General features: G+C 35.5%; 1 protein-coding gene across 1 annotated transcript in view; it reads left to right on the forward strand.

Annotated features, from left to right (window-relative positions):
- LOC125657480 (uncharacterized) overlaps nucleotides 1–26,222 on the forward strand; it is an 80,068-nt gene that overhangs the window by 37,662 nt on the left and 16,184 nt on the right. The window contains exons 8-13 of the mRNA XM_056147811.1: nucleotides 442–723; nucleotides 1,561–1,608; nucleotides 4,036–4,158; nucleotides 6,081–6,296; nucleotides 11,233–11,514; nucleotides 13,302–13,913. Of these exons, the coding sequence (XP_056003786.1) occupies nucleotides 442–723; nucleotides 1,561–1,608; nucleotides 4,036–4,158; nucleotides 6,081–6,296; nucleotides 11,233–11,514; nucleotides 13,302–13,913 (1,563 nt within the window). The remainder of the gene's footprint in view (nucleotides 1–441; nucleotides 724–1,560; nucleotides 1,609–4,035; nucleotides 4,159–6,080; nucleotides 6,297–11,232; nucleotides 11,515–13,301; nucleotides 13,914–26,222) is intronic.

A 26,222-nucleotide genomic window follows, 5' to 3' on the forward strand; every position in this document is an offset into this window, starting at 1 on the left:
GCAAGACATTTTCAGCATCAAACAATAAGTGTTTGTTTTACAAAAGGACGCTCTTTGACACGGGACTTCGGGTTTTAAGGTACAGTTAAGCAGCATCCACTGTTCGTTATCTTCACCTTTCACTCAGTCAAATTTATGACATATTGTCATAATTAATTTGACTACGGATTACTCCGTTTAAGTGATCAAGATACAGGGCTCACGATGGGTGTGAACGGTCCACCGGAGATGAGTATTCCTCCTAGCCATCTGATTCCACCTCTGGTATATACAGGGTTCTGTGTTTTCTCAACCGTCTATTTTGTATTCCTTAAGGGCACTGTTTGTTATCTTCAACTTTCACTATGAACATCTTGTAACCAGTGTGTGGGTAAATTCTTCATGATTTTGTTCTTATTTTGATTTCAGCAACTGGCAACATTAAATTATCCCTATTTACAGGTGTTCCTGACATTGACATTAAAGAATACAGAGAAAACGATGCACAAGTTTTCACTGCTGTTCTGAAGTCTACTCCTGCGCCAATGCAAGTTCAGTGGAGCGTGAAAAATGAGGACACCGGTGACTGGACACCAGTAGATGTCAACAGTGAGGAGTACAGAGGGACTACAGACTCCCTCCCGCAACCCGTGTTGATCGTCAAGAGAACAGATCCGATAAAAGTCCACAACTTTCAGATAGAAGTGAAGAACTTTATTGGAACGAAAACAAAACAAATACCAGGTATATTGTTGAATTTGGTGTTTGTTCATTACAGTATTCCATTATCACCTACCTTGTGGGGACCTGGGTGAGAATAGGTCCTCAGTATCCCTTACTTGTCGTAAGAAGCGACTAAATCGGGCGGTCCTCGGGATGAGACCGGAAAAACCGAGGTCCTGTGTCACAGAAGGTACGTATGGTAAGATAAAGATCCCTCCCTGCTCAACTGGCATAAGCGCCGAGCATAGGCATAAATTTTGCAGCCCTCCACCGGCAATGGTTACGTCTCTATATATGTGAAATATTCTCGAGAAGGACGTTAAACAATATCAAAATATTCAATCAATCAATCATTATCACGTGTATATTGTGTTTATGTCTCTCAACTTATTTGATACGTAAGAGCTTGTTCTGCGTACAATTGATTTGTAGAACGAGACAGGCTACTGACAAACAAGTTGATGTTACAGGGGGTATCAGCAGTCCCATTTAAAGTCAGCATTTTGCAAATTATCTGATCCTTAAAACGGTCTAGTTTGTCAATATAAACTTTCATTGAGTCGAATGCTGTCTGATGTGTTTCATACCTATATATAGGCCGTTCTTTAAACACTGATTTCAACTACAGATTTATGCATTTACTGGGTTGTTATAGGACTCACAGTAGGTGTGATCGGTCAACATGGGATTCTTACTCCCCCTAAGCACTTGATCCCACCTCCGGTATATCCAGGTTTCTGTGTTTGCCCAGCTTTCTATTTTGTATTGCTTAGTTATGAAATTGATCACTGTTCGTTATATTCATCTTTTTATTAAGATGCATGCATGATGTAAATTGCATTTGTCTTAATCTTGCAGATAGCCCTAATCCTCATCAAAGGAATGATAATATGGAGAGTTCTAAAGGTATAGCGATATTTTATATCTTCTAATGTTTCTTTCTCTGTTTAAGACCTTTAATGATGATTTTTTTTGGTCATTGTTGTAAGGGTTATTTCCTAATGTTTTCATTTCCCACTCGTCAGGTCAATGAAGGAATGGTGAAAAATCTTGCTTTGGTGTTCACATTACTTCACCTAATTTGTACATGTAGCCATCAGTAGTTGAAATGTAGTGGTTAACTGTATTGAAACCATAATAATTTGGAATCCAATGTAGTCAAGAATGACAGGTAAAAAATTGCTTTCCATCTGTCATCAGAGGTAATGAAATATTTACTCCATTACTTTTTTCCTGTGGGTATAGCATCTGATCTATTAAGAGTAGCATACATATATTTCGATCCTTTCTTTTTTAGAACACATGGTTTGATATTCAAAGGGATAAGGGTTTTTTGCCCAAATGTTTTTTGTGTAAAGTTATATTTTCTCAAATATGCAACTACTACTCCTTTAATTTTATCAGAGTTTGAACTCCGGATCCTGATGAATAAAAAATGTATAATATAATAATCAATTTCTTCAAAACTTGTCCATCAAACGCTACGAAATTCGCACTTGATCTTGGCACCCTGATTTTAACCACGGATAACTTCGCTTACCTGATCAGGATATATGGCTCACGGCGGGTGTGACCAGTCGACAGGGGATCCTTATTCCTCCTAGGTATCTGATCCCACATCTGGTGTGTCCAGGGGTCCGTGTTTGCCCAACTATCTATATTGTATTGTTTATATGAGTTATGAGATTGATCACTGTTCGTTATATTTGCCTTTCATCTTATAGTTTGCTACTCTGAAACTAAACTAAACCAATATGGGACATACTAGAAGTCAGACAGAGTGACAGACGGACAGATGTAGAAAAATGATATAGTCCCCTTCGGTTTTACAAACCGGTATGGGACTAATAAAAAAAATCAAACAATTCTCGATGCACAGTCGCCCAGTGTTTTAGTGTTATATATAATAAGAAAAATTAGAACGCCGAAAATAACTCAACCGGTTTCATTTTCAATTTTCAAGAGTTATGGCATTTTTGCTTAGTTACACATTATAGATTTAACTATGACGTCAAACGTGACGGATTATATTGACGCTTTAACAAAGATTATTATGACGTCATGATACAACATTATGAAATATTACATGAGAAAATCTGTTTTATTTGATTGTTAACACATAGGTCAGAAGTCAACTGCTATTTAAACAAACTTGTCATTATTATTGTACATATTGTATATTTTTTATCTTGCACAGACCAAAAGTCGGCTGTGTTTTTATTTCTTTCTTTTTTTCTTCTCGTGTAATATTTCATAACGTTGTATCATGACGTCATAATGATCTTTGTTAAAGCGTCAATACAATCCGACACGTTTGACGTCTATAATGTGTAACTAAGAAATAGTGTCATAACTCTTGAAAATTGAAAATGAAACCGGTTGAGTTATTTTCGGCGTTCTAATTTTTCTTTATTATACTATTACTTGTGTGGATATGTCTTGAATCATTTGAGGTAGGGCTTTCAAATTGTGTATATAGATTCTTTGTTGCAAGACCTTGCGACACAATGGTGTTTGATATTTTAACATTGGAGTTTGACCTAGTTTTTAAAGACCTGACCTATTCAATAGCTGCTCAACTATTTAAGATAGGGATTTCATATTCTGTATATAAATTCTGTATGACAAAACCTTGTTATTGTGTGAAGTTTTAACTTGTGACCTGGACCATGGAGTTGGACATACTGGTTTAAGACTTGACCTATTCAATATCTCCTGAACTATTTAAGGCAGGACTTCATCTTTTGTTGATATATTTTTTTATGGCAAGATCTTTCATTTCCCACTATGATAGTTCACCTTTACCTACTTGTAAGAAAGTAGAATCTGTTAAATATCTTTGAAACTTTTCAAGGTAAGGCTTTCCTATTTTGTGCATAGACACTTTATGACAAACCTTTGTGCTACAATTGTGTTTGATCTTGTGACCTTAAACTGCCTTTTAACAAACCTGATATAATCAACATCTGAACTATTCAAAATAGAACTTTGCTTTCACACTTTGTCTATAGATTTTTTATAGTGAGAACTTTCATTTCATACCATAATGTTTGATCTTGTGATATTGCTCTTAACTCTAACAGGAAGGTCATATCAGTCAGATTGGTGTTATGTGAATTCATCTTGAGCTATGTTGTGATCCGTAGGAGCCATCATGTGGGGTAACAATTTGGGAAGAAAGGTTGATAAAACATCTTTTAAAATTCACAACTGCAGAACAATGGCAGAGCCAAGTTGTGATTCAGATGGGCGATGTGGCTCATATGCCTCTTGTTATAATTCTTGTATTTGGATGCAAATCTCTGAGTGTTTTGCATGATTGAAATTTTGTAGATAACATCTTCAAAGCCATCATGAATAAGAAAGGATCTACGATTAGATTTAACAACTTGCGTCTTGATCTTCTGAAAGGAATTCCTGTGTCGAAGTTAGACGCATTGAAAAGTTCTTTAGAAGGTACATATTTTGAGGCAGTCCAAGAATGATATTCTGGATTTATAGTTTTCTCTGCATCAGAAATTGCATAGGGTTTATATCAATTATATTATTATGAATTGCATAGAGTTTATATCAACTATATTATTTAGATATGCTGTAATACTAAGATAATCCGCATTATGTACAGTGAGTAAATCTATGGATGTTCGTTATGTAGACGAAATGAGAAATATTTGATATCCCTGAGAGGATCCCCTTTTTATTATCACACGATCGTATCAGTCACGTTACCACAATTAATAGTTTTGGCGCGAGGGGTAAATGTTATAGCATTGAAATATAAAGTAATTAGAGAGGTACTGTGTAGATTTACTTGGAAACATGAGAAATGTCACGAGCAACATTGATATTTGACCACAAATATGATGGTACTTGTTTTTTCTCAATGATTTCATATGAAATCATTGTAATAAATTTTACCTTTCCCAGCAAGATTTGCAGAGATATATTTCATGGTTTTACACAAACTATCAGCAAACAATCCTCATTTTCAGTCGTTTGTTGACTTCCTTCCTACATATATACTTAAAATGGTCTTGGCGTTGGGTTGTCGACCTCTGACGACCACCCCCATGTCGGTGTGCTGCTGTACCAAAAGTTTGCTGTCGGTTCTACGCCCTGTTTACAACGCTCTGGCTGACGATTAGTGCATTTGCAACATCACGTTGTGAATAGCCAACGTCAAGCATTCCTATACATCTGCCCAGTTGTTCTGTCGTCAGGCGACGCCTTACACGTTGAGGGGGCATTGTGTTGATAAACGTTGTGTAAACACTCAAGTGAGTTTGAAATTTTAGAAAGAATCAGACACCAATGCCTGAGTGGAAATCTTGCAATGGTAGCTAAAGCATAAAATGTGATGAGAAACGCATTTCCTATAGCATGAAATGCACGTGCAAGTTTGTTAAAGACGTTTTTGATTTCACTTTGACACAATATTGCCAGTTATGCAGTTATTAATTTTTTAAACAGAAAAATACCTATGATCCTTATCAAATTTTGAGTAGTATATATAAAGAATTGGAGACTTACATGATATTGATTGACAAAACAACTTTGTGACAAACAGGATGATCCGCGTCTGTAATATTCCTTCATCACCTGTATATGGTGTTAATGTCTCTCAACTGATTCGATACACAAGAGCTTCATCTGCGTATGATCAGTTGTGAAACCGAGGCTTGTTACTGACGTATAAGTTGATTATAAAAAGGTTTCAACTGTGTCGTTTAAAATCAGGATTTTGTAAATACTATGATTGTTACACGATCTTATTAACAAATACAACCTGGCATTAGTTCGAATTCTGCCTCACATGGTTCATGCCAATTGCTACGCCGTTATTATATATTAATCATATATTAATATTGACTTTGGATTACTCTGTTTTATGGTATCATGCTAGAGGACTCACGGCGGATGTGACCGGACACAGGGGATGCTTACTCCTCCACGGCACCTAATCGCACCTTTGTTGTGTTCAGGGGTCCGTGTTTCCCTACTCTTAATTTTGTACTCATGTTTTGATTAATGCGATTGAACCTGAACAAGATATAGGGTTCACGGTGGGTGTGACCGGTCGACAGGGGATACTTACTCCTCCTAGGCACCTGATCCCACCTCTGGTGTGTCCAGGGGTCAGTGTTTACCAAACTATATTTTTGTATTGCTTGTAGGAGCTATGAGATTGATCACTGTTCGTTATCTTCACCTTTCATTGTTCACGTTATTACATTCACTTGCAGTATTGAAGTTTGTGTCCTTCAGTGATTGAAACACCTAAATAGTAATGCCGGAGTTCTGAGTTCGATTCCTGGTCCAGTCCAATATGTTCTCCATTCTTTTTTCTTACATATACATATTAATTCTACATGTTTTAGTGATGACACCGATGGAAATATCGCTTAACAACGTGACATCGATACCAGAATTTATTGGTTTTCTTCTTGAGAAGGGCATTTTCAAAGAACGAAATGTAATCATGATGCAGTATCTATTGAGAAGCATTGACCGCCAAGATCTAGAACTGAAGTGTGCTGAATACGCGAGAAAGAATAGACAAGCTTTGTGTTACTATGAAGAAGCAACATCAAAAGGTAACAATCTATGCATTCATCGTTGTCACGGATAATGTGATAAATGATAAATTTACATAAATAATTTACATAGTTATTTGATATGCAACTAAAATTTAAGTTTCTGGTCCAGTTTTATGGCATTGAACGTAAAAGTTCCTTAAATGGCGTCTTGCTTATACACAGATCCACTACAATGATGACTGCTGTCATACGTGGACACAACACACATGTCGATGCTCCCCAAAGTGTTTGGTTTCTATAATGTTGTCCTTGGTACACGTGTACTTGGTAACCCCCTACAAGGTAGCACCTACGACTATAAAGTCATACTATATAAACGTACACATACACACAGGTTTTCAGGTTGAAATCTCACTTTACATTATCCATGGATAATCATACACTGTTACATATTAGTTACTTCGTATTATAGCAAGATACACAGAACTCTAGCAATTCTATGCATGAGGTACACAATACGTTTCTTACAGCGAAACAATTATGACCAGTACTACACACCATAACTTTACAAACAGGACTATGTAGTGAACATGTTTATGAAAAAGGAAACCGGTATTGAAACAAGCACAAAACACTAAATATGAATAAAGATACGTGGACGCTTTAGGACCTTTCGAACAAAGAAAATACTATATAAAAACCGTTATATAAAATTCACCTCAGAACAAGCTGAACACGGGCAACATTTACAACAATGCCAAAGTGTCTACAATAAAGTTATTCTATAATTGATGGCAACATTCTGGTTGAAGCTTGCTCATATGAATGCGTACTTCTCGCTGGACAGCTCGGTTCCTACTGAGACCACGGACTGGCGGTTTTATGCTCCAATAGATTGAGGTTTAATAAAGGGGTATTTACAATTCAAAAGAGGTCCCAAGCAGGATAAAGCTACGTTTGATTTGACAAAACAAAAATGAATTAAAATGAACATACAAATAGATTTTAAGGTGACAATCGTTTTGAATTGAATAATCGCGGATTTGAAAATAGTCACTCTTTAGCTCTAGGAAATTTATTGGTATATTTCATTATTCCTTTGTGTTCACACAAGTGTGTCCTTGCCATAAAGATAATGCAGATTAACAATGTTCAAGTGCCAACACTTCATATGAATTCGATCACTTGGTGTTGCCTGATTCACGCAGGTATATTGCAATGTGTTCCTGTCCGTCGTCGTCCGTTAGGAATCGTCTGTTGTGCATTGACATATTTTAAACTTCCTCTGAATAAATGCTGAACTAATTAATTCGTTCTTCTTCCATTAAAGTGAAGGACATTGTGGGCATCATCTTACTAGTTAATTTAATGAGGGAAAAAACACAGGGGAGAGTCCTTTATTTACAATCTAAAACTGAGTAAAAGAGTACTATCACCTAATGTATAGTTTTCTTCAAGTCAAGGGATTAAGCTCCTGTGACATTAGATGGTAATGTGTTCCTCGGGCGGATTCCAGATGAAAAATCATTTCAAAGTGTATGTTCTTGCATAAAGCATATGCAGTCGATGTTGATTTATGGGCCAAACATGCTGATATTTACATGAAAGTTTCCTGATATAGTGCAGACTCAAGTTTATTAAATTCATAGCTTCCCGGGGATTGAATGAGACCACAATAGGGGATCAAAGTTTTACATACAAATATATAGGATAAATCTTCAAACATCTCAAGAACCACTGAGCCAGAAAAGCTAATATTTACACGAAAGATTTCTGACATATTTTAGATTTACGTTTGTTAAAAACATGACCCCCGGGGGTAGCATGGGGCAACAAGTAGTGTTCAAATTTTGCATACAAATATGTAGTGAAAATCTTTTAAAATATTCTTCTCAAAAACTACTGGGTCAGGAAAATTGAAATTTACATGAAAGCTTTCTGACATATTTCAGATTTACGTTTGTTAAAAACATGGCCCCCGGGGGTAGCATGGGGCAACAAGTGGTGATCAAAGTTTTGCATACAAATATACAGGGAAAATCTTTAAAAATATTATTCTCAAAAACTACTCGGTCACAAAAGTTGAAATTTACATGAAAGCTTCCTGACATAATGCAGATTCCAGTTTGTTAAAATCATGACCGCCGGGGGTAAGATGAGTTGACAATGGGGGAGATCAAAATTTTACATACAAATATACAAGGGAAATCTTTAAAAATATTCTTTTCAAAAACTACTGGGTCAGGAAGGTTGCAATTTACATGACAGCTTCCTGACATAGTGCATATTCAAGTTTGATTAAAATCATGGCCCCTAGGAGTAAGATGAGGCGACAACGGGGGGTCATTGTTTACATAAAAATATATAGAAAAAATCATTAAAAATCTTCTGAAATATCACTGGGCCAGAAAAGTTTACATTCACATGAAAGCTTCCTGACCTTGTCCAGATCCAATCACAATAGGAATCACAATAGGGATCAAAGTTTTACGTGCGAATGTATAGTTAACAAAATTAGAGCCAAGGTGACTCAGATGAGTGATGTGGCCCATGGGCCTCTTGTTATTGTTGATTTTGAATTCAACTTCAATGAAAAAATAAATTCCCTCACTCCCTCCTGGGTCTCAATCTCACCCCCTCCCCCCAGGGGGCTATTCCACGCAAACATTATTTTAAGGATGACCTAAGACCTGCTCACTGGATGCCATCCCCACTGCGCTCTTGAAGAACAGCACTGTTCTCTCTGTTTTGCTACCGATTATTACTGAGCTTGTGAATACATCACTTTCAACCGGGGTGTTGCCAAATGAGCTGAAACGTGCATTTGTTACACCACGTCTGAAAAACACTACATGATCAAGATATAGGGTTCACGATAGACGTGGTTAAGGTTAAGGTATTATATGTATAATGAAAGGATAATGAACAATTTTGAAGGATTTAAATCAACATAAATGTTTATTGTTAAATAATTATGAAAGTGAAGCAGATAAAATTCACATGACTGGTAAATTATTAGAAGCTGACCTTTTTGCACTTAATACTTTTTGGAGAAGTTGTCTGCCCTTTGTAAAAATAGGAAAATCTAATTTTCTAAAAATGTGTGTGGTCAATGATTAATTTTATTTCATATTTTCATTAAGAGAAAATGTATGTAACTTTCTTCCAAAAGATTTGAATTAAAATATAACTTCTTTTTAAAATATTGTAATAAAACATGCTTTTCCTATATACTTCAATGTTAAATTCTAGGTGAAATAAATCAAGCAGTAAACAAAATTTTGAAAATTCCTATGGTGGATTACTTTTATTTGATGAACCCTTCAAAATGACACCATGATTACAAAAATTCCACCATCAATTTATTTGATATCTAAAACTTTTTTTCGGATTTCAAACATTTCGGTTGAGCATCACTGAAGAGACATTATTTGTCGAAATGCGCATCTGGTGCATCAAAATTGGTACCGTATAAGTTTTACAATATGAAATATGGTCATTATACATGGAATACATGTGATGCTTACTCTGCCTAGGTACCTGATCTCACATTTGTTGTGTACGGGGATTTTCATGCCGGGGTTTCAACAATCTTATTTGAAATCATCATTTCACAAATTTTATAGTCGTTGAAATGATTTAATTCAAAGATACAATTTATCACTATTTCTGACTTGTTGCATGAAAGGTGAAGATAACGAACAGTGATCAATCTCACAACTCCCGCAAGCAATACAATTTAGATAGTTGGGCAAACACGGACCCCTGGACACACCCGAGGTGGAATCGGGTGTCAAGGAGGAGTAAGCTTCCCCTATTGACCGGTCACACCCGCCGTGAGCCCTATATCCTGAATAGGTAAACGGAGTTAGCCGTAGTCAAAATCAATATGCCAAGAACAGCCTAACAATCGGTATGAAGCACGTCAGACAGCATTTAACCCAATGATAGGTTGTATTGACGAACTAGATCGTTATAAGGACCATAGAATTTGCGAAATGCTGACTTCAATCGAGACTGTTGAAACCCCTGTACCATCAACTTGTTTGTCATACTAATAGATAGGCCGTTCTTTACATAATTATTTTGACTACGGATTAATCGGTGTACGTGATCAAGATATAGCGCTCATGATAGGTGTGACTGGTCAACAGGGGATGGTTACTCCCCCCTAGGCACCTGATCCTTCTTTGGTATACGCAGGGGTCCGTGTTTATCCTTCTCTTCATTTTGTATACGATTGATAAGACCGATTACTATTCATGATCTTTATTTGTATATGAAGAAAATAGACAGTTTGATACATTCAAGAAGTCTAGGCATAGGAAATAAATCGTTTTGTTGTATATTGTTTAACGTCCTTTTTGAGAATAATTCATTCACATGGAGATGTCACTATCGCCAGTGAAGGGCTACAAGATTTAGGCCTATGCCTGGCGTTATGACTTTTGACCTAGGAGGGATCTTTATCGTGCCACACCTGCTGTGACACAGGGCTTCGGTTTCTGGTATCTCATCCGAAGGACCGCCCCATTTAGTCGCCTCTTACAACAAGCAAGGGAGTACTGAGGACCTATTCTAACCCGGATCGAAACAAATCGTAGCTTTAGAAATGAATATAGAATAAAAAAAATCTACAGGTAAAGCCACCATTTCGCAATAGTTAAAATAACCTGTTTTAGTATGTGTCCCGATTAAGATTTTATTAATTTTCACATTTTTATCATCATATCTTAGCTTTCTTAGCACTAATGATTTTGAAATAGCTATCAATTTGAATGGACATTCTTTCAACTTTTAGAATTCTAGAGCAAGGATAAACAATTGTAGGTTCGGGTTTGGCTTTTGTTACCCACAGTCCTTTTAAGTATGAATCGATAAAATGTAGTCAATAATAATGAAATTGCATATTAAAACAATATTGTATGTTGCAATGCAGATTTTCTGCTTTTATTTTATTTATTTTGAATCCTTACGTTGGTTCTTATTTCAGAGGACGGATTTGTACAAGTTAAAGTGCACGTCGTGGATGACATAGAAGAATTTGCTGATTTGGACTCACTTCTAGAAACACTAGCCGCCATTTTGAGATGCGAATCAAGTTCTATAAAAGTCGATGCTGTGCAACAAACTAAAAGTTTTATCATCGTATTACTGGTGAATGCAGAGTTTGCAAGCTTACTTCTACAGAAAGATCCAGAAGAACTTGCGGGGCTATCGACATTTAACGTGGACTGGATTGAAATCGAGAAGAAGCTTGTTACAATTCCACAAAGTGAGTAAAACACATTTTTGAGAATAATCTTCATTATATGTACATACCTTGAAACGTGCTACTACATCACTTGCACGGAACGATACAAAACGATTCTTGTACGAAATAGTGACTGTTTTGCACGAACGCTTTGCATGAAACGCTGCCCACTTTGTGAAACAGTAGGTATGGTCTGCACGCTTTTAGTTTATTAGCATTATTTGGACCTTCTTGCTGTGGCTAAACAATAAATGATTTCAAGACAAGTATAAAGATTATACTTTTGATATTAGAAATGTTGAGAACGAAATGACAATGGTCCGTTTTAAATATGATTGCTACTGTCTCAAGTGGTAAATTGTCCCTTGTTAATCATTGAAAAAGTATATTTACTAATCATTTCAGTGACAGGTATCAAAACACGTCGGGACAGAAGAGTGCATTTTTATATCTCACCTCCACCCCCGCAGGGAGGTTTACTTGAATCGGGTTGTCCGTCTCTCCATCTGTGGACGCAATGATTTCTGGGCTCTAACGAGTTACCCTTTCAACCTACAGTCATCATATCTTACATATGAACTATTCATGGGACGAAGATGTTCCCTATGGATTTTGGGGTCAAAAGGTCAAAGGTCAACACACTCCTAGAAAGGAGACTACCTAAGGTTTTGACATGCTCTCTCTCTCTTTTACACTGAGGAAAGAGGTAATTTATGCCTATTAACAACACCCTTTGGGATATTGGGGTAAGCGGGGGCTATTCTTAGTAAGCATTACTCACAGTACCTTTTGTTTAACTTTGGAAATTCAAAAAATTGTATAGTCATATAATGATTATTATTCGACTTTGATAATTCTTGATGCTATGCTGTTTTAAATTAATTCAAACTAAAAATCAAATGATCGCGTTTGTGTCGTTGTATTAGCACATTCAATTTTTCGTTAAAATCACATTACAATTTGTATATTCAAGGGCCCATTACAGAAAAATACGTCAGCCTATTCTCAAGGACGGAAATTAAATAAAAATTTACATTCCAGATAATTTTATGTACATGCGCATAAATCGTACTAGCCAGTCGAGGGGAAGGAACAATACCAAAAAGGGTACAATCTAAAAATGAATTAGATAGACAAAGAAATATGAATATCAAAATGACTGCGTAACTAATTATTAAGAGCCCACTACCTGCATGGAATGCTAGTTAGGTGCAATTTTTAATGGGCAATACAATTTTTTAGCATTTCGACCCAAAGCTTTATAAACTTACAGCTGCACTTTCATGTTAGATAAGTATTAATGATAGAACTTCAATTGTAATTCTATTTCTTGGACCCATTGTCAGTCAAATTCATTCACTTAGAAACATATGTCAAGCAATTTTGAACACATTGCTTTTTGCCATTGTTGTAAATGTATCGATAGCCTTCACAAAATCATTTGCATATTGAGATTGATAAGTAATCTTCACCTTTCATGAATATCTTTTGATAAGTCTCTGTTGTCCAGGCTGCTTCTCACAACTTCTGCTGAAAGTTCAAACCGTTAGTAATCGCAAATACCTGGATACGCAGACCTCTATTGTGGTTTTAAAAATGGAATGTGAATAGATTGCCATTGATTCATCTAGATATTTCAATGAACAATGTTGATGAAAAATATTTATTGAATAATGAAACCCTAACCCTAACCCAGAATCTTTCGTAAAATTATGGATTTTTACAATACGAACGAAACACTTCCTAGATATTAATTCATATATGAAATATAATTTTTAATTCCTATTTATATGAATTTCATTACGTAGAATCAAAGGCTTTGAACATTGGAACCCTCACACCGTATACTTCCCAGATGTCCAACGTGCTATCGGGTCCATGTACAAGTCTTTTCCGAAAGATACTTAGGAAATATGTTCCAGAGATGGATTTCGTGGAAAAATTGGACGGGTACAAAACAACACTGTTACCTTTACTTGACGATGCACAGCAAAGATTACTGTATCCAGAGAGAGGACCAGTTTCTGTTAGTTACAGACGTTTAGATCTGCATCTGTTGTACATTTTACTAAGGAATATATGTGACATCGCAGCCCACGAACATGGTTGGGGTAATTCACCAAATCCCACAGACATGTCTCTGGCCGCCAACATCGACAGAATCATGGATATTAGCAGAGCCTACTGTGATGATGCACCTCATGTGATTCTCACACAATCCGATTTTGATCGAGTGATGAAAAAAGTCATACAAATGTCAGGAAAGATAGAAGAAATTCTCGAGGGTTCATCAAAGGATGTTGGTACACACGATCAGGGCACTGCAACCAAATACATTCAGGGTAACAAAGAAAAGGAAAATTTGACAGATCAGCTTATGCAGCTCGATAAAGAAGAACATGTTTTAGGAGCTCTAAGAGGTAAGATTTAATGTGAATTTTCTTCATAAATGAAAGCAGGTTTTATCAAATGAAGAATATTCTATTATCATATTACTTTGCTTTGATGATACAATCTCTACTTAGCACATATTACTCGATCCATAGCATTTATGTAAAACTCTGAATAAGATTTTCTATGGAACAAAGGCGTTGTAAATATAGTAGTTTCATTTTCCGTAGATAGCTATGTCTCCACGTGTGGGTCCTCATTACTGCATAAAGGAAAATATTCGCCTCCGTTTTATTTTTGCCCCTCGGTGTCAGTGGATGAAGTTCAGACTGGACGAAACTGTTTTCTCTCTTATTTCTCGTTTGATACAACTGTTTCTGCAGGGATCTAAAACGGGGCAAAACCATCTACATGTGTAGAAAGGACAAGTTTACAAGAGCGGAAAACAATCCTGTATACAATATTGAAAGCTCTGCGCATACACGATGACAAGTTTCGGTGAAATAATGGCTATAAACAGCAAAATTCAAACCCGTTGGTTTTAGTTCACCCTTTCAGCTAATTATAATAAGTCGTTTCAATTTCCTACATTTTGAGTATGTCGGATATAACCGGGTCCAATGAACATCATCATTATAATGATAGAAAATCCCATTCAAACAAAACAGTTATTGACAAATCTTAGTATCATATAGGGTTATTGAACTTATATTGGTGATTATTGGCACGAGTTGGCTGTCAAAATGCACGAGCTTGCGAGTGCATTTTAACAGCCAACGAGTGCCAATATTCACATATATAAGTTCAATAACCCTTTTATTATATAGATAAAGTATTTAGTTGTTAAATTATATCCCTTTTCACTCAAACTACTCCAAAATAGACGAGAATTCATCAATATTGGCAGTGTGCAATAACAGCATGCATTTCTTAACTGTTCAATATTTTACCCGTCATTAATGCATGGAGCAAACTGATTTTGTAAATGGGGACATCATAATTTATGCATAGTAAAACATTTAGCCTAAGTAACTATTAAATACCGGCTCTGTCAGATTCGGAGGACCGTTGTCTGCCATGTTGGCTTGTTTACGTCGTTACGGTAACGTCAATATTGAACGCTCATACTCGGAATGTTTCGGGCGCATACAATTTATGCAATGCAAAGTTAGCGTTCAATAAATTATCAGGATATTGACCGCTAACTTTCTCTAGTAGATTCCAGTAGCATAGTATTTACGGTATAGTGAATCCACGTATCATAGCGTTGTTAAGTGAATCCCAGTATCATAGTTTTGTATAATGAAGCCCAGTATCATAGTGTTGTATAGAGAATATCAGTATCATAGTGTTGTATAATGAATCCCAGTATCATTGTGTTGTATAGTGAATCCCAGTGTCATAGTGTTGTATATTGAATCCCAGTATCATATTGTTGTATAGTGAATCCCAGTATCATATTGTTGTATAGTGAATCCCAGTATCATATTATTGTATAGTGAATCCCAGTGTCATAGTGTTGTATAGTGAATCCCAGTATCATTGTGTTGTATAGTGAATACCAGTATCATAGTGTTGTATAGTGAATCCCAGTATCATAGTGTTGTATAGTGAATCCCAGTATCATAGTGTTGTATAGTGAATCCCAGTGTCATAGTGTTGTATAGTGAATCCCAGTATGATAGATTTAATGTTGGATATTTCTCAACTTCTTATTAATTACATTTCCATTTGGTATGAAGCATATTTGAGACATGGGGACTTACATTGTAAAGAGGTATAGCACATTTGATGACAAAATGGCCGACTCAGAAATCTAAATGGAAAACACCGGTTTCTAATAATAGACTGGCGTGTTATATTTAATTATAAGGCCGACGTTTTTTTTTATGTTTCGTTAACCAAGATAAATAACTGCCGCAGTTTAGCACTACTGACATTTATATAAGTCATTCTTTAATTAATAAACCATTTTTCTATTTGGAATTATGAACAGTACAATATTTTCATAGATGCATTCATATTAAACAACAACCCTTTTACATATGGCATTACTTAACTCACTGTCTTTTTCTGACATGACTGCAGCGCCTTTAAAGTGACTGATTCACGATTTTCCCCAAAATTTTGTTTTTCACTTTTGATGATTAAAATCTACTGTCTATTGTGTTTGAAATATTTCCCATGAAAATTAAGGTTATATATTATCACAGAAGCTCATTTTAGAGAGTTTATTATTTGTTTTGTAAACAAAGATTGCGGTATGCTATTGTTTACATAATTTTCAAAAGAAATGGATATCGATCTGAGTTTATTATACCTTTCACATTTCAAGCATTTTTGGGGTAAAATGTGTCATATAAAAGTTAAAATTTGGGACTATGCAAAATTAAGATGCATTATATTACAAAATCAATATTTCACTTGTTTGTTTGTTTACATAAAAAGACTCGAGTCTGTTTACATAACACAAATTTAAGGCTAAAAGTTTGCTTTTATTCTGGCATTCAGAAGGTCAAAATTTTGGCTGTCAACATTAAATGAGTTATATTTTTAATGTTTAACATCAAAAATGAAAAATATTTTTATCAAAAATCGTGAACCAGTCCCTTTAATAGATGTCATCAGTTCATTGCCTTTGGTTGATAATTCGAGCGTTTGGCTTTGCCTAAATATCATATGAGAGTTGCTACATGATTTTTTAGCTCACCTGAACCGAAGGTTCAAGTGAGCTTTTCTGATCACATTTTGTCCGGCGTCCGTCTGTCCGTCTGTCTGTAAACTTTTCACATTTTCATCTTCTTCTCATGAACCACTGGGCCAATTTCAACCAAACACGACCAAAAGCATCCTTGGGTGAAGGGCTTTCAAGTTTGTTCAAATGAAGTGCCATGTCCCTTTCAAAGGGGAGATAATCACAAAAATGCAAAAATAGGGTGGGGGCATTTAAAAATCTTCTTCTCAAGAACCACTGGGCCAGAAGAGCTGAAATTTACCTGAAAGCTTCCTGACATATTTCAGATTTAAGTTTGTTCAATTCATGCCCCCCAGGGGTAGGATGGAGCCACAAGGGGGGATCAAAGTTTTACACACAAATATATAGGGACAAACTTTAAAAATCTTCTTCTCAAGAACCACTAAGCCAGAAAAGCTGAGATTTACATGAAAGCTTCCTGACATAATGCAGATTCAAGTTTGTTCAGATCATGGACCCCTGGGGTTGGATGGGGCCACAATAGGGGATCAAAGTTTTACATACAAATATATAGGAAAAATCTTTTAAAATCTTCTTCTCAAGAACCACTAAGCCAGAAAAGCTGATTTTTACATGAAAGCTTTCTGACATAGTGCAGATTCAAGTTTGTTCAAATCATGGCCCCCGGGGGTGGGATGGGGCCACAAGGGGGGGTCAAAGTTTTACATACAAATATATAGTTAAAGTCTTTTTCTCAATAACCACTGAGTCAGAAAAGCTGATATTTACAAGAAAACTTTCTGACATAGTGCAGATTCAAGTTTGTTCAAATAACGGCCCCCGGGGGGTAGGATGGGGCCACAAGTGGGGGTTTCAAAGTTTTACATACAAATATAGGAAAAAGCTTAAAAAATCTTCTTCTCAAGAAACATTGGGCCAAAGAAGTTGACATTTGCATGACAGTTTTCTGACATAGTGTTAAGATTCAAGTTTGCAAAGGGTAGTTTGGGCCATAATACGGACTAAGGTTTTACATGCAAATATATATGGAAAATCTTCAGATATGGGCCAAGGTGACTCAGGTGAACGATGTGGCCCATGGGCCTCTTGTTATATTTACTTTTGAGAAGTCAAACCATATAACAGTTCTTTTCCTCCCTTTTTACTTATTAATGATGTGCATTTGTGTCCTTTTTCTTGTAGTATTTGTTTAGATTTTCGTCAGCCACATTACGGTTTGAAAATCCTGTGCACACAGGAACATGTTTGTGTAAACAAACGGAACCATGGTGATCTCGGACTTAATTCCCTTTCTTTAACTCTTAACTTGCAAATAATAGAAGTTATGATGAAAATGACTAATTTTTGTTATAATATATGTATCACATTTAACCCCCCCCCCCTCAAGAAAACAACCCCCCAAAAATATAAAGCAATAAAAAAAGGAAAAATATTGGACTTGAACTCGGAATGATGTATAGTTTAAGTGTAAGATTATTGAACACCTAAACCACTAGGCCACCCAGGTATGTAAGTTTAAAGGTTTAATGTTTGACAGGCTGCTAAATCTCAATGTAAATTTTGAGGACGATATTTTTATATTTTATCCATTTTCAACAAGAGGGCCAAATTTCCTCAAACGGACTTATATACAGTCAAAATCAAGTAAAACAATTTCAGTATTTTATTTCTGGTTTATGGTGGCCTTTTGCAACAGTTTGCAATTTTTTTATGCCCATTACGTTACCTCTACTATGTTTATGCTTATCAAATAAAGATACTATCAACATATAGATATCTTTATTAAGTAATTTGGGTAAACGCAAGTATAAACTGACATTGTATAGCAGAATATTTGTAAAAAATGATATTCAAGAAAAAGGTATTTATATAGGCGAAATTGCATACCAAGTACGCATTACCCATTTCAGGACTTCTGCTGCCCTGGAGCCTTAGAGTTAAGTCACAAATTGACTAATTTTCAAAAAATATTCTCTGCAATTCTAATATATAAGGAAAGCTAAATACATCATCGTGTAAAGCAGGAAGGTCTCTACCAATATTATGAATTTCATAATCCCCGGCGTAGAAGTTTTCACTCCAAGGTGAACCCAAACCTGGAATATAGTGGTTATGTGTAAAACATTTAAAAACTTCTTTAATTCTATTGATGCTAAATTAAAACTAAATAAATACTCAGAAAGCATAGACGGGACACAGGCAGTTGACGGGTGTGGGTGTTCAGAGGGCTCGGAATGAAGTAGGGGTAAGAGCCACAAGGTCGGCACAAACAAGGATACTGCCAGGGACAGATGAGAAATTATGCGGTTGGGCGGAAGGCACTGAGGCATGTGTTAGTCACCAGGGTGGTGGGCTGGAGTACACCGGGAATTGTATCGGATGCCATAGTGAGATGACTTCTCGGGGTATCTCTGGCTGCTCTCTGGGTTTTAATGTTGACATGGCTGTTGATGCGTTCTGTGATGTGGATGATGATCCTCCCACGGTGTCCGAGCGTTGGGATGGTGACGGTAATTTTGTCACTGATGTTGAGATATGTGGAGATGAGTCGGGTGTCTGGTTTAAGCACGGTTTGGAGCTCCGTCTGGTATGATCGGTATCTCTTGTCTCTCGGCTCATGATCAGTTGGGTTTGGGTGGTCGGACCAGTAATGCTGGACATCGGGATATTGAGGCAGCCCCGAATTCCATCCTTGGGTGCCCGTCACGCCCCACGTAACGTCACTCCCTAGAATACCCCTGACACCCGGCGACACCGCATCCACGACTTGGGTAGCCGCCAAGCTTTCCTACCCGACTGTCTTACCCCAATATAATGTGTCATCAATCATTGTTTGCAAATATGATATCCTCAAATTTAACAAGGCTCGACATTAGCGAAGCTAGGAATTTTTATGACATTTACAAGCATTTTTTAAATAAATAAACCTTCACAAGCATTTTTTTTTAATAAACCTGACCATGATTTACCTCTCTAATTACATGCACTTTATATTTCAATGCTATGACAACTACTTGCGCCGATCAAGCGATTTATCGCATGAACTTTGAAATGTAGAAAACGCGACTGATATAATCATGTAAGAATAGAAGATAGGTCTTCTCTAGTATATCTTAAAATAGTCTTGATTTTGTTTGAGGAACATCTGCATAACGGCATGGATCTTGTCGACACAAAACAGATTTGTTAAGTGTCATTTTTACTAATTTTACGTTAATTCGCACCCCCACCTCTAGATCGCCACTGACCGGGCTTTATATTTTCGCGAAGGTTACACAAAGCAACGGAACAAGAAGGGGGGATTTATTTCAAAGATGTAGTATATAAGATACGTTCAAGCTAATGAAACACGGAATTTAAGACGAAGTGATATTGCACTGCACTGAATTTAGAAAGAAAAACAAACAAACAAACAAAACCCCAACATCTTTATTTCTAATAAATGTGATACTAAATATACTTGACAAATAAAAATAAATAACATTTATAATTTTTGGGCTGGAATTGTATTTTGTTCATCATAATGCTCAATTCACTCTTCAAAAGTTGTACAATTAAAAAACAGTGACAAATCGCATAAATGAAATTTTTTTTTTTTGATCTGCTACCATGGAAACAAAGCCCAGTGGGTAGTAATTTTGTATGCTTTCTTAAATCTTTATGGTCCAAATATTATGTTTAAAGTGAATTTTTTCTGACGTAGACTTTGCAAAACTGTTCAATATGCATTTTTTTGCTGCGATGGCAACCCAATTAAATTTTATTCAAGATATAAGAATTGCTCTTTTTTGTGTTTCGAAATAAAAAAAAAAATTTCTATCAATTAGTATAATCTTATCGATAATACTTCTTTATTAAATTCTAACAGCTTTTTACCCCATAAGTTTGCCTCGTGTACCTTTTATACCGCTAGTATTCCCTTTTGTACAAAGATCCCGAAAATGTAAAACATCTCAAAATTAAACCTTTCCGGTCAAAAAAACGACACGGGAATTTTTTTTAAGTCAATTTTTGAAAGATAAATTCCTACTGAACATTCTGATATACAACATGACTTTGTTCACTACATATCAAAATGTCGCAAACCCTACCGTAAGAGGAATGAAAGTACCAAACCCCCGTATGCGTAACCCGGACGCAGTTTACCGAAGATTGAGGGGAGGTATAATTGTGTAGGTGTTGAGTGGTTGGCTAATATCAAGAGTGAAATTATTTGGAATTGAAAGAAATATTATAGAGGTTCAAATTGATTGTCAGGATGAAAAATTATCGCACAAAATCGAGAAATGACTGAGGAAATTACCATGGTAGGGGTGTGCTTAAAATGAAGTGTGTAATTTACTGCAGATTGCTATGTGTTGTAAAAAAGTACAAATATGGCCTATAAAAGCCACGGGACCCTATATATTTTTTGTCATTTTTTATCAACACTTGGAATGAACTTTGAAATGTTTGCGGTCATTTGTTTAAAATCGATATAGTTAATTAGTGAGAGGGCCAAAGTCTAAGGGAAATGAATTGGTACTCTTTTCCCAATTGAATTGTTTTAGTGAATCAAAACTGATTAAAGTTGAAACATTGGTGCAAGCAAAAATGTTGGGAAGTGTAAAAACGAAATATTTTCAAAAAAGGTGTTCCAAAGAATCCTTTTGTTTAAAAGCGCGCAAAAATTACAACGCGAAAATTTATCAAATTTAGAGAAATTGGATCAAATTCGGAGATGAACGCACTAAGTGAAATGGATCGTTATAATTATATGAAGTAACTACTCACTGCTAGCTCAGTAATGCAGCCAGTCTTTTATAAGATTTTAACTTTATTCGCAATACCAAAGTCAACAGCAGGCAATATAGATTTTAGGCTTGTCCGATCGTTTGATACAAAAATACGTTTGTCCGATCTTACACTTCGCCTCAAATATAAATTCTTTTCCGTGACGTTGAACGTGAAAATTTCTTATATTAGCAGTTTCCGTAATGTCACGTGGCAAATTTGTTTTTAAAAGGGGGATACATTTTTCACAATGCAGCGCGAGTTATTTCCCCCTGAATACAGGGGACGCACAACAAATATAGTCCTCAAATGATAGCGTCAATATAAGGATTTACTATATCTGATTGTAATTTAGTGCCAGTTAAGGGATTTTTCTGTAATTACTGAAAACTAATGTGACTGCAAAATAATTTTATTCACGGATCTTATTTTTGTGTTCATTTGTGTGATTATTTTGCAGGGAACTTTGGGTCATGATGTAACAAACTCTGTAAATATTAGTCATCTACTTATTTAAATCAGGATCAAGATATCTTTAGCACATTATCAATTCTTCATTATTAATTTTCAATAATTTGGACGACCAAAACACAATTAGATATGCAGAAATTGCATGTGCAACCAACGCATGTACATTAATTATAGGAGATCTAGAGGGGTACAGAGGTTGCAGCACACACACACACACACACACACACACATACGTGTAACACGTGTCAAATGAACACCTTAACTTCCCACCTGCAACTGAACACTTCTACAGTTATTGGTATTTTAGAACGAAAATTTACTATTTGGTACTAAAAACAACATAGAATACATTGCTGCGGTCGAAATGTGTGAAATATCGTTTTATTCACTCCTTGAATTTTTGCTTATCAAGTGAACACTTTCCTTTACACACGGTCAATTGAACACTTTCCTTTACACACGGGCAATTGAACACTTTCCTTTACACACGGGCAATTGAACACTTTCCTTTACACACGGGCAATTGAACACTTTCCTTTACACACGGGCAATTGAACACTTTCCTTTACACACAGGCAATTGAACACTTTCCTTTACACACGGGCAATTGAACACTTTCCTTTACACACAGGCAATTGAACACTTTCCTTTACACACAGGCAATTGAACACTTTCCTTTACACATGGTCAATTGAACACTTTCCTTTACACACAGGCAATTCAACACTCTGGCACACACGGGGAAATGAACACTCTGACACACACGTGTAATTGAACACTCTGCCGCACATGACCAATTAAATACTCTGATACACGCAGCCAGTTAAACACTCTGATACACACGGGCAATCAAACACTCTGAAACATCCAAACAATCATTCTCACCACGCTAAATAAATAAGGCCAAATCTCTAAAGCTTACAAAAACAGCGTGAAACGATGACATCAATCGAAACTGGGATGGGATAGACAGGGAATCCACACATTTCGTTGACATTATCTCCGCAAGAAAATAAAAAAAGGGGGGGTAGTATTGATTGGATGATTGATTATATATTTTACGTCCCGTCGAAAATATTTTATTCATATTGAGACGTAACCAGCTTTAAGCGGAGTACCACGAATTTAGACCTATCCAATGTATCCATAGAATTCAGGGTCGTAGCAGTGAGGGTTCTTTGAAATATCGTGCCAACACCTACTACATGTACGACAAGGGATATACGTTTATAAGGTCACATCCAAAAGATCCGTGATTCTCACTTCTAAATGTCGAGCGTTTGGCGAAGGAGCAATTAACACTACCAATCTTAACGTCTTAGGTTTGACGCATGAACGATACTTGAACTCACGACCTCCCGGTTACGAAGCGAACTCTCTACCATTGAGCTACCGCGACCGGTCGGGGGGAGGGGTAGTAGTGTCCATAATGATGACTTTTAATGTAATAATAACTTATGATAATCATCATTATTATATATATATATACTTCTATGATTATAGACTCCCTCGTTTGCCAACGCATGCTGTACGGGCCAGACTCTGTAGTAATTCGACCAAAAAGTATGATAAATAAAATCAAAATTCTGTAATACAGTGCCTAAAGGATCTAAAACAAGTATTCATAATTATGTACATTTTTGTATCACTTTAAGTTTTTTGTTGACTTTTGACATGAATAAAAATTAGATATCTTTGTAAAGAAATGTTACGCGATATCTTAATTCCACTCTAAAAGGGAACATTTTCATGAACATTCTGTTTATATATGTAACTACATAGATGTGACCTTACAGAGAACTTTAATCAAACGTTGCAAAAACCATAAATTCTTTGAAAATCCGGTTTATAACACCAGTTTATATAACATAACTTCAGAATCAGGATTTGTTCCCGGTTCCTTTATATACTGTTACAAAAATATCTACATGTTTATGATATGTACATGCACATTATATCAATTTTGACTATCATCTCACCTTGAAATATGAGGACAAAATTGTAATAGAGAACCCCCAAAAATCACGATTTTGCTTCATCTTAGATATTTTTGTTTAGAGATTTCGTGCCTTTGGCACTAATTACGCCTTTCCCTAAACGTGTTACGTGTTGGACCCCCCCCCCCCCCCCCCCATTAACCACGTCTGAAACACACCGACAATTGAACCTGGTACATTGCGCATAAATTGAACTATTATAACGAAAGGTAAAATTCAAGTTACATATTTGTAAGTTTTATTGATGAACTTAGTTCAGTCTCGAAAGGCAAGTAGAGATTTAAAACATTCCCTGAACATTGGCAATTCGCGCCCTCGAATGAGAAATAATCTCCCTCATAAAAGTGATTTGGACCCCCACTCCTTTCCCTGCTGATCTGAGGACAGAGATGACCAATTGCAAATTCAAGGGAATATATCACCTTCTGTTTTTGTTCAAAAACTGGACGTGTCCTCTCATGACCTTTATAATACAAATTCACCAGGTTGATTTTTTAAAATCTTATTAATGTTTTACATAAGCTCAAATTGAAGTCCAATAATATACGCGCATCAAATCAATTATCGCTCTCATTAATTCAAATGATGCGCACATCCATGTGGTGGAAATATTGCTCGCAAAAATTAATTTAGAGCTCTGTATGAATGACTTGATTATCTCTTTTAATTCAATGGAGGATCTTTTTAATTATATATACAAGGCTATTTCATAAGCAATTAATGCGCGCATCACTTTTTTTTTAAAGAGCAACAATTCAATTAAAGAAATCATTCAATTGTGGATATCTTGAATTGAAGATTATATCTCAATTAGATAATCAATCTCTCTAAAATAATTATTCCACGCATCAATTTAATTAATGATATCATTAATTCAATAGAAGAGAGCAATAATTCAATTGAAGAGAGCAATAATTACTCTCTCTAAACTAATTATTGCACGCATCAATTTAATTAATATCATTAATTCAATATAAGAGAGCAATAATTATTGTGCACATTAAGTGATGTTAGCATTAATGAATTATTGCTCTCTTCAATTGAATTGTAGCATGCATTAATTCTATTGTTGGTATCATTAAATTATAATTCATTTGAGGAGAGCAACAATTAAATTATTGCGTGCATCAATTCAGCAGAATAAATAATGATATCAATAATTCAATTCATGCTCGCAATATATATATATAATGCAGAATTGAAGATATTAATTATTTGAAGAGATCTTTGATTGCAATGTTGCGTGCATGAAATGAATTGATAATATCTTCAAATAATTAAAGATATCTTCAAATATTTGAGTTTGTTAATTTGGCGCTCCATAGATCTAAAACTATTTCTAGTGGATTCTGGTGCTTTCTGACTCGAGACATCATAACAGCTCTTGCCACAAATGAATCTCACCATACAAGTGATAAAAACACACTTGAATATGTTGCAGAAAAATAAAGATCAGGTGGGTCGCATATACCTATAGCCACCTCTCTTTTAATTTCTTCATAGGATTCATATACTTAAAGGGATTTTTCTCCTTGAAAAGGTGATATTTAAAAATATGTCACTTTTTAAGGAATTTTATAATCCCCCAATAGTATGTACCGGGGTAATTTCTGAACTGTTTGGTGAAAATGTTGACAATTAAGAATCAGTCACTGGTTATCCATGCGGAATTTAGCTATCTCATATGAATAAACTCTTGATTTTACTACAATGTACCATATTAACCAATTTTGGAAATAATTCCTTATTTGTCTTAAATTTTGATTTGATATAAAGAGCAAACTGAAATGATAAACCAAAGTTCACATTGAACACCAGTGAGGCAATTGTATACAAATATCAAATTCATATATTACAGAATTCATTAAGATATTTGAATTATTCTAATCTTTTAATGTTCCATGGTAGCAATGAAAATAGCAGGTCTTTTATTCTCAGTCATATATTTTATTATATTACAGGAGATGTTATATGTACAATTAGTATATATATATATATATATATATATATACATTATATATATGTAATTGCATGTGTCAAAAAAATGTATACATACATGAGTAATTCAACCACAGACATATCAATAAATTTGCATTTAATACATTGAATGTAGTCCTTTTATTAAATAATCAACACAGATGGATCCATATGATAATGAATGTATTTGTAAAAGAAAAAAAAGAGTTCCATTTCTCATACAAATGATATCTGTACAAATATCAAAATCAACAAGAGGCCCAGGGGCCACATTGCTCACCTGAGTCACCTTGGCCCTGCTGTTTTGATTTTTAAATGCTGTTTTATCAATCTTTATTCTCATGAATAATGTGACCCAAACCTACCACTAAAGAACACAACATTACTAAAATGAAATCATATAA

Source organism: Ostrea edulis, chromosome 8, assembly GCF_947568905.1.
Source record: "Ostrea edulis chromosome 8, xbOstEdul1.1, whole genome shotgun sequence".
NCBI lineage: Eukaryota > Metazoa > Mollusca > Bivalvia > Ostreida > Ostreidae > Ostrea > Ostrea edulis.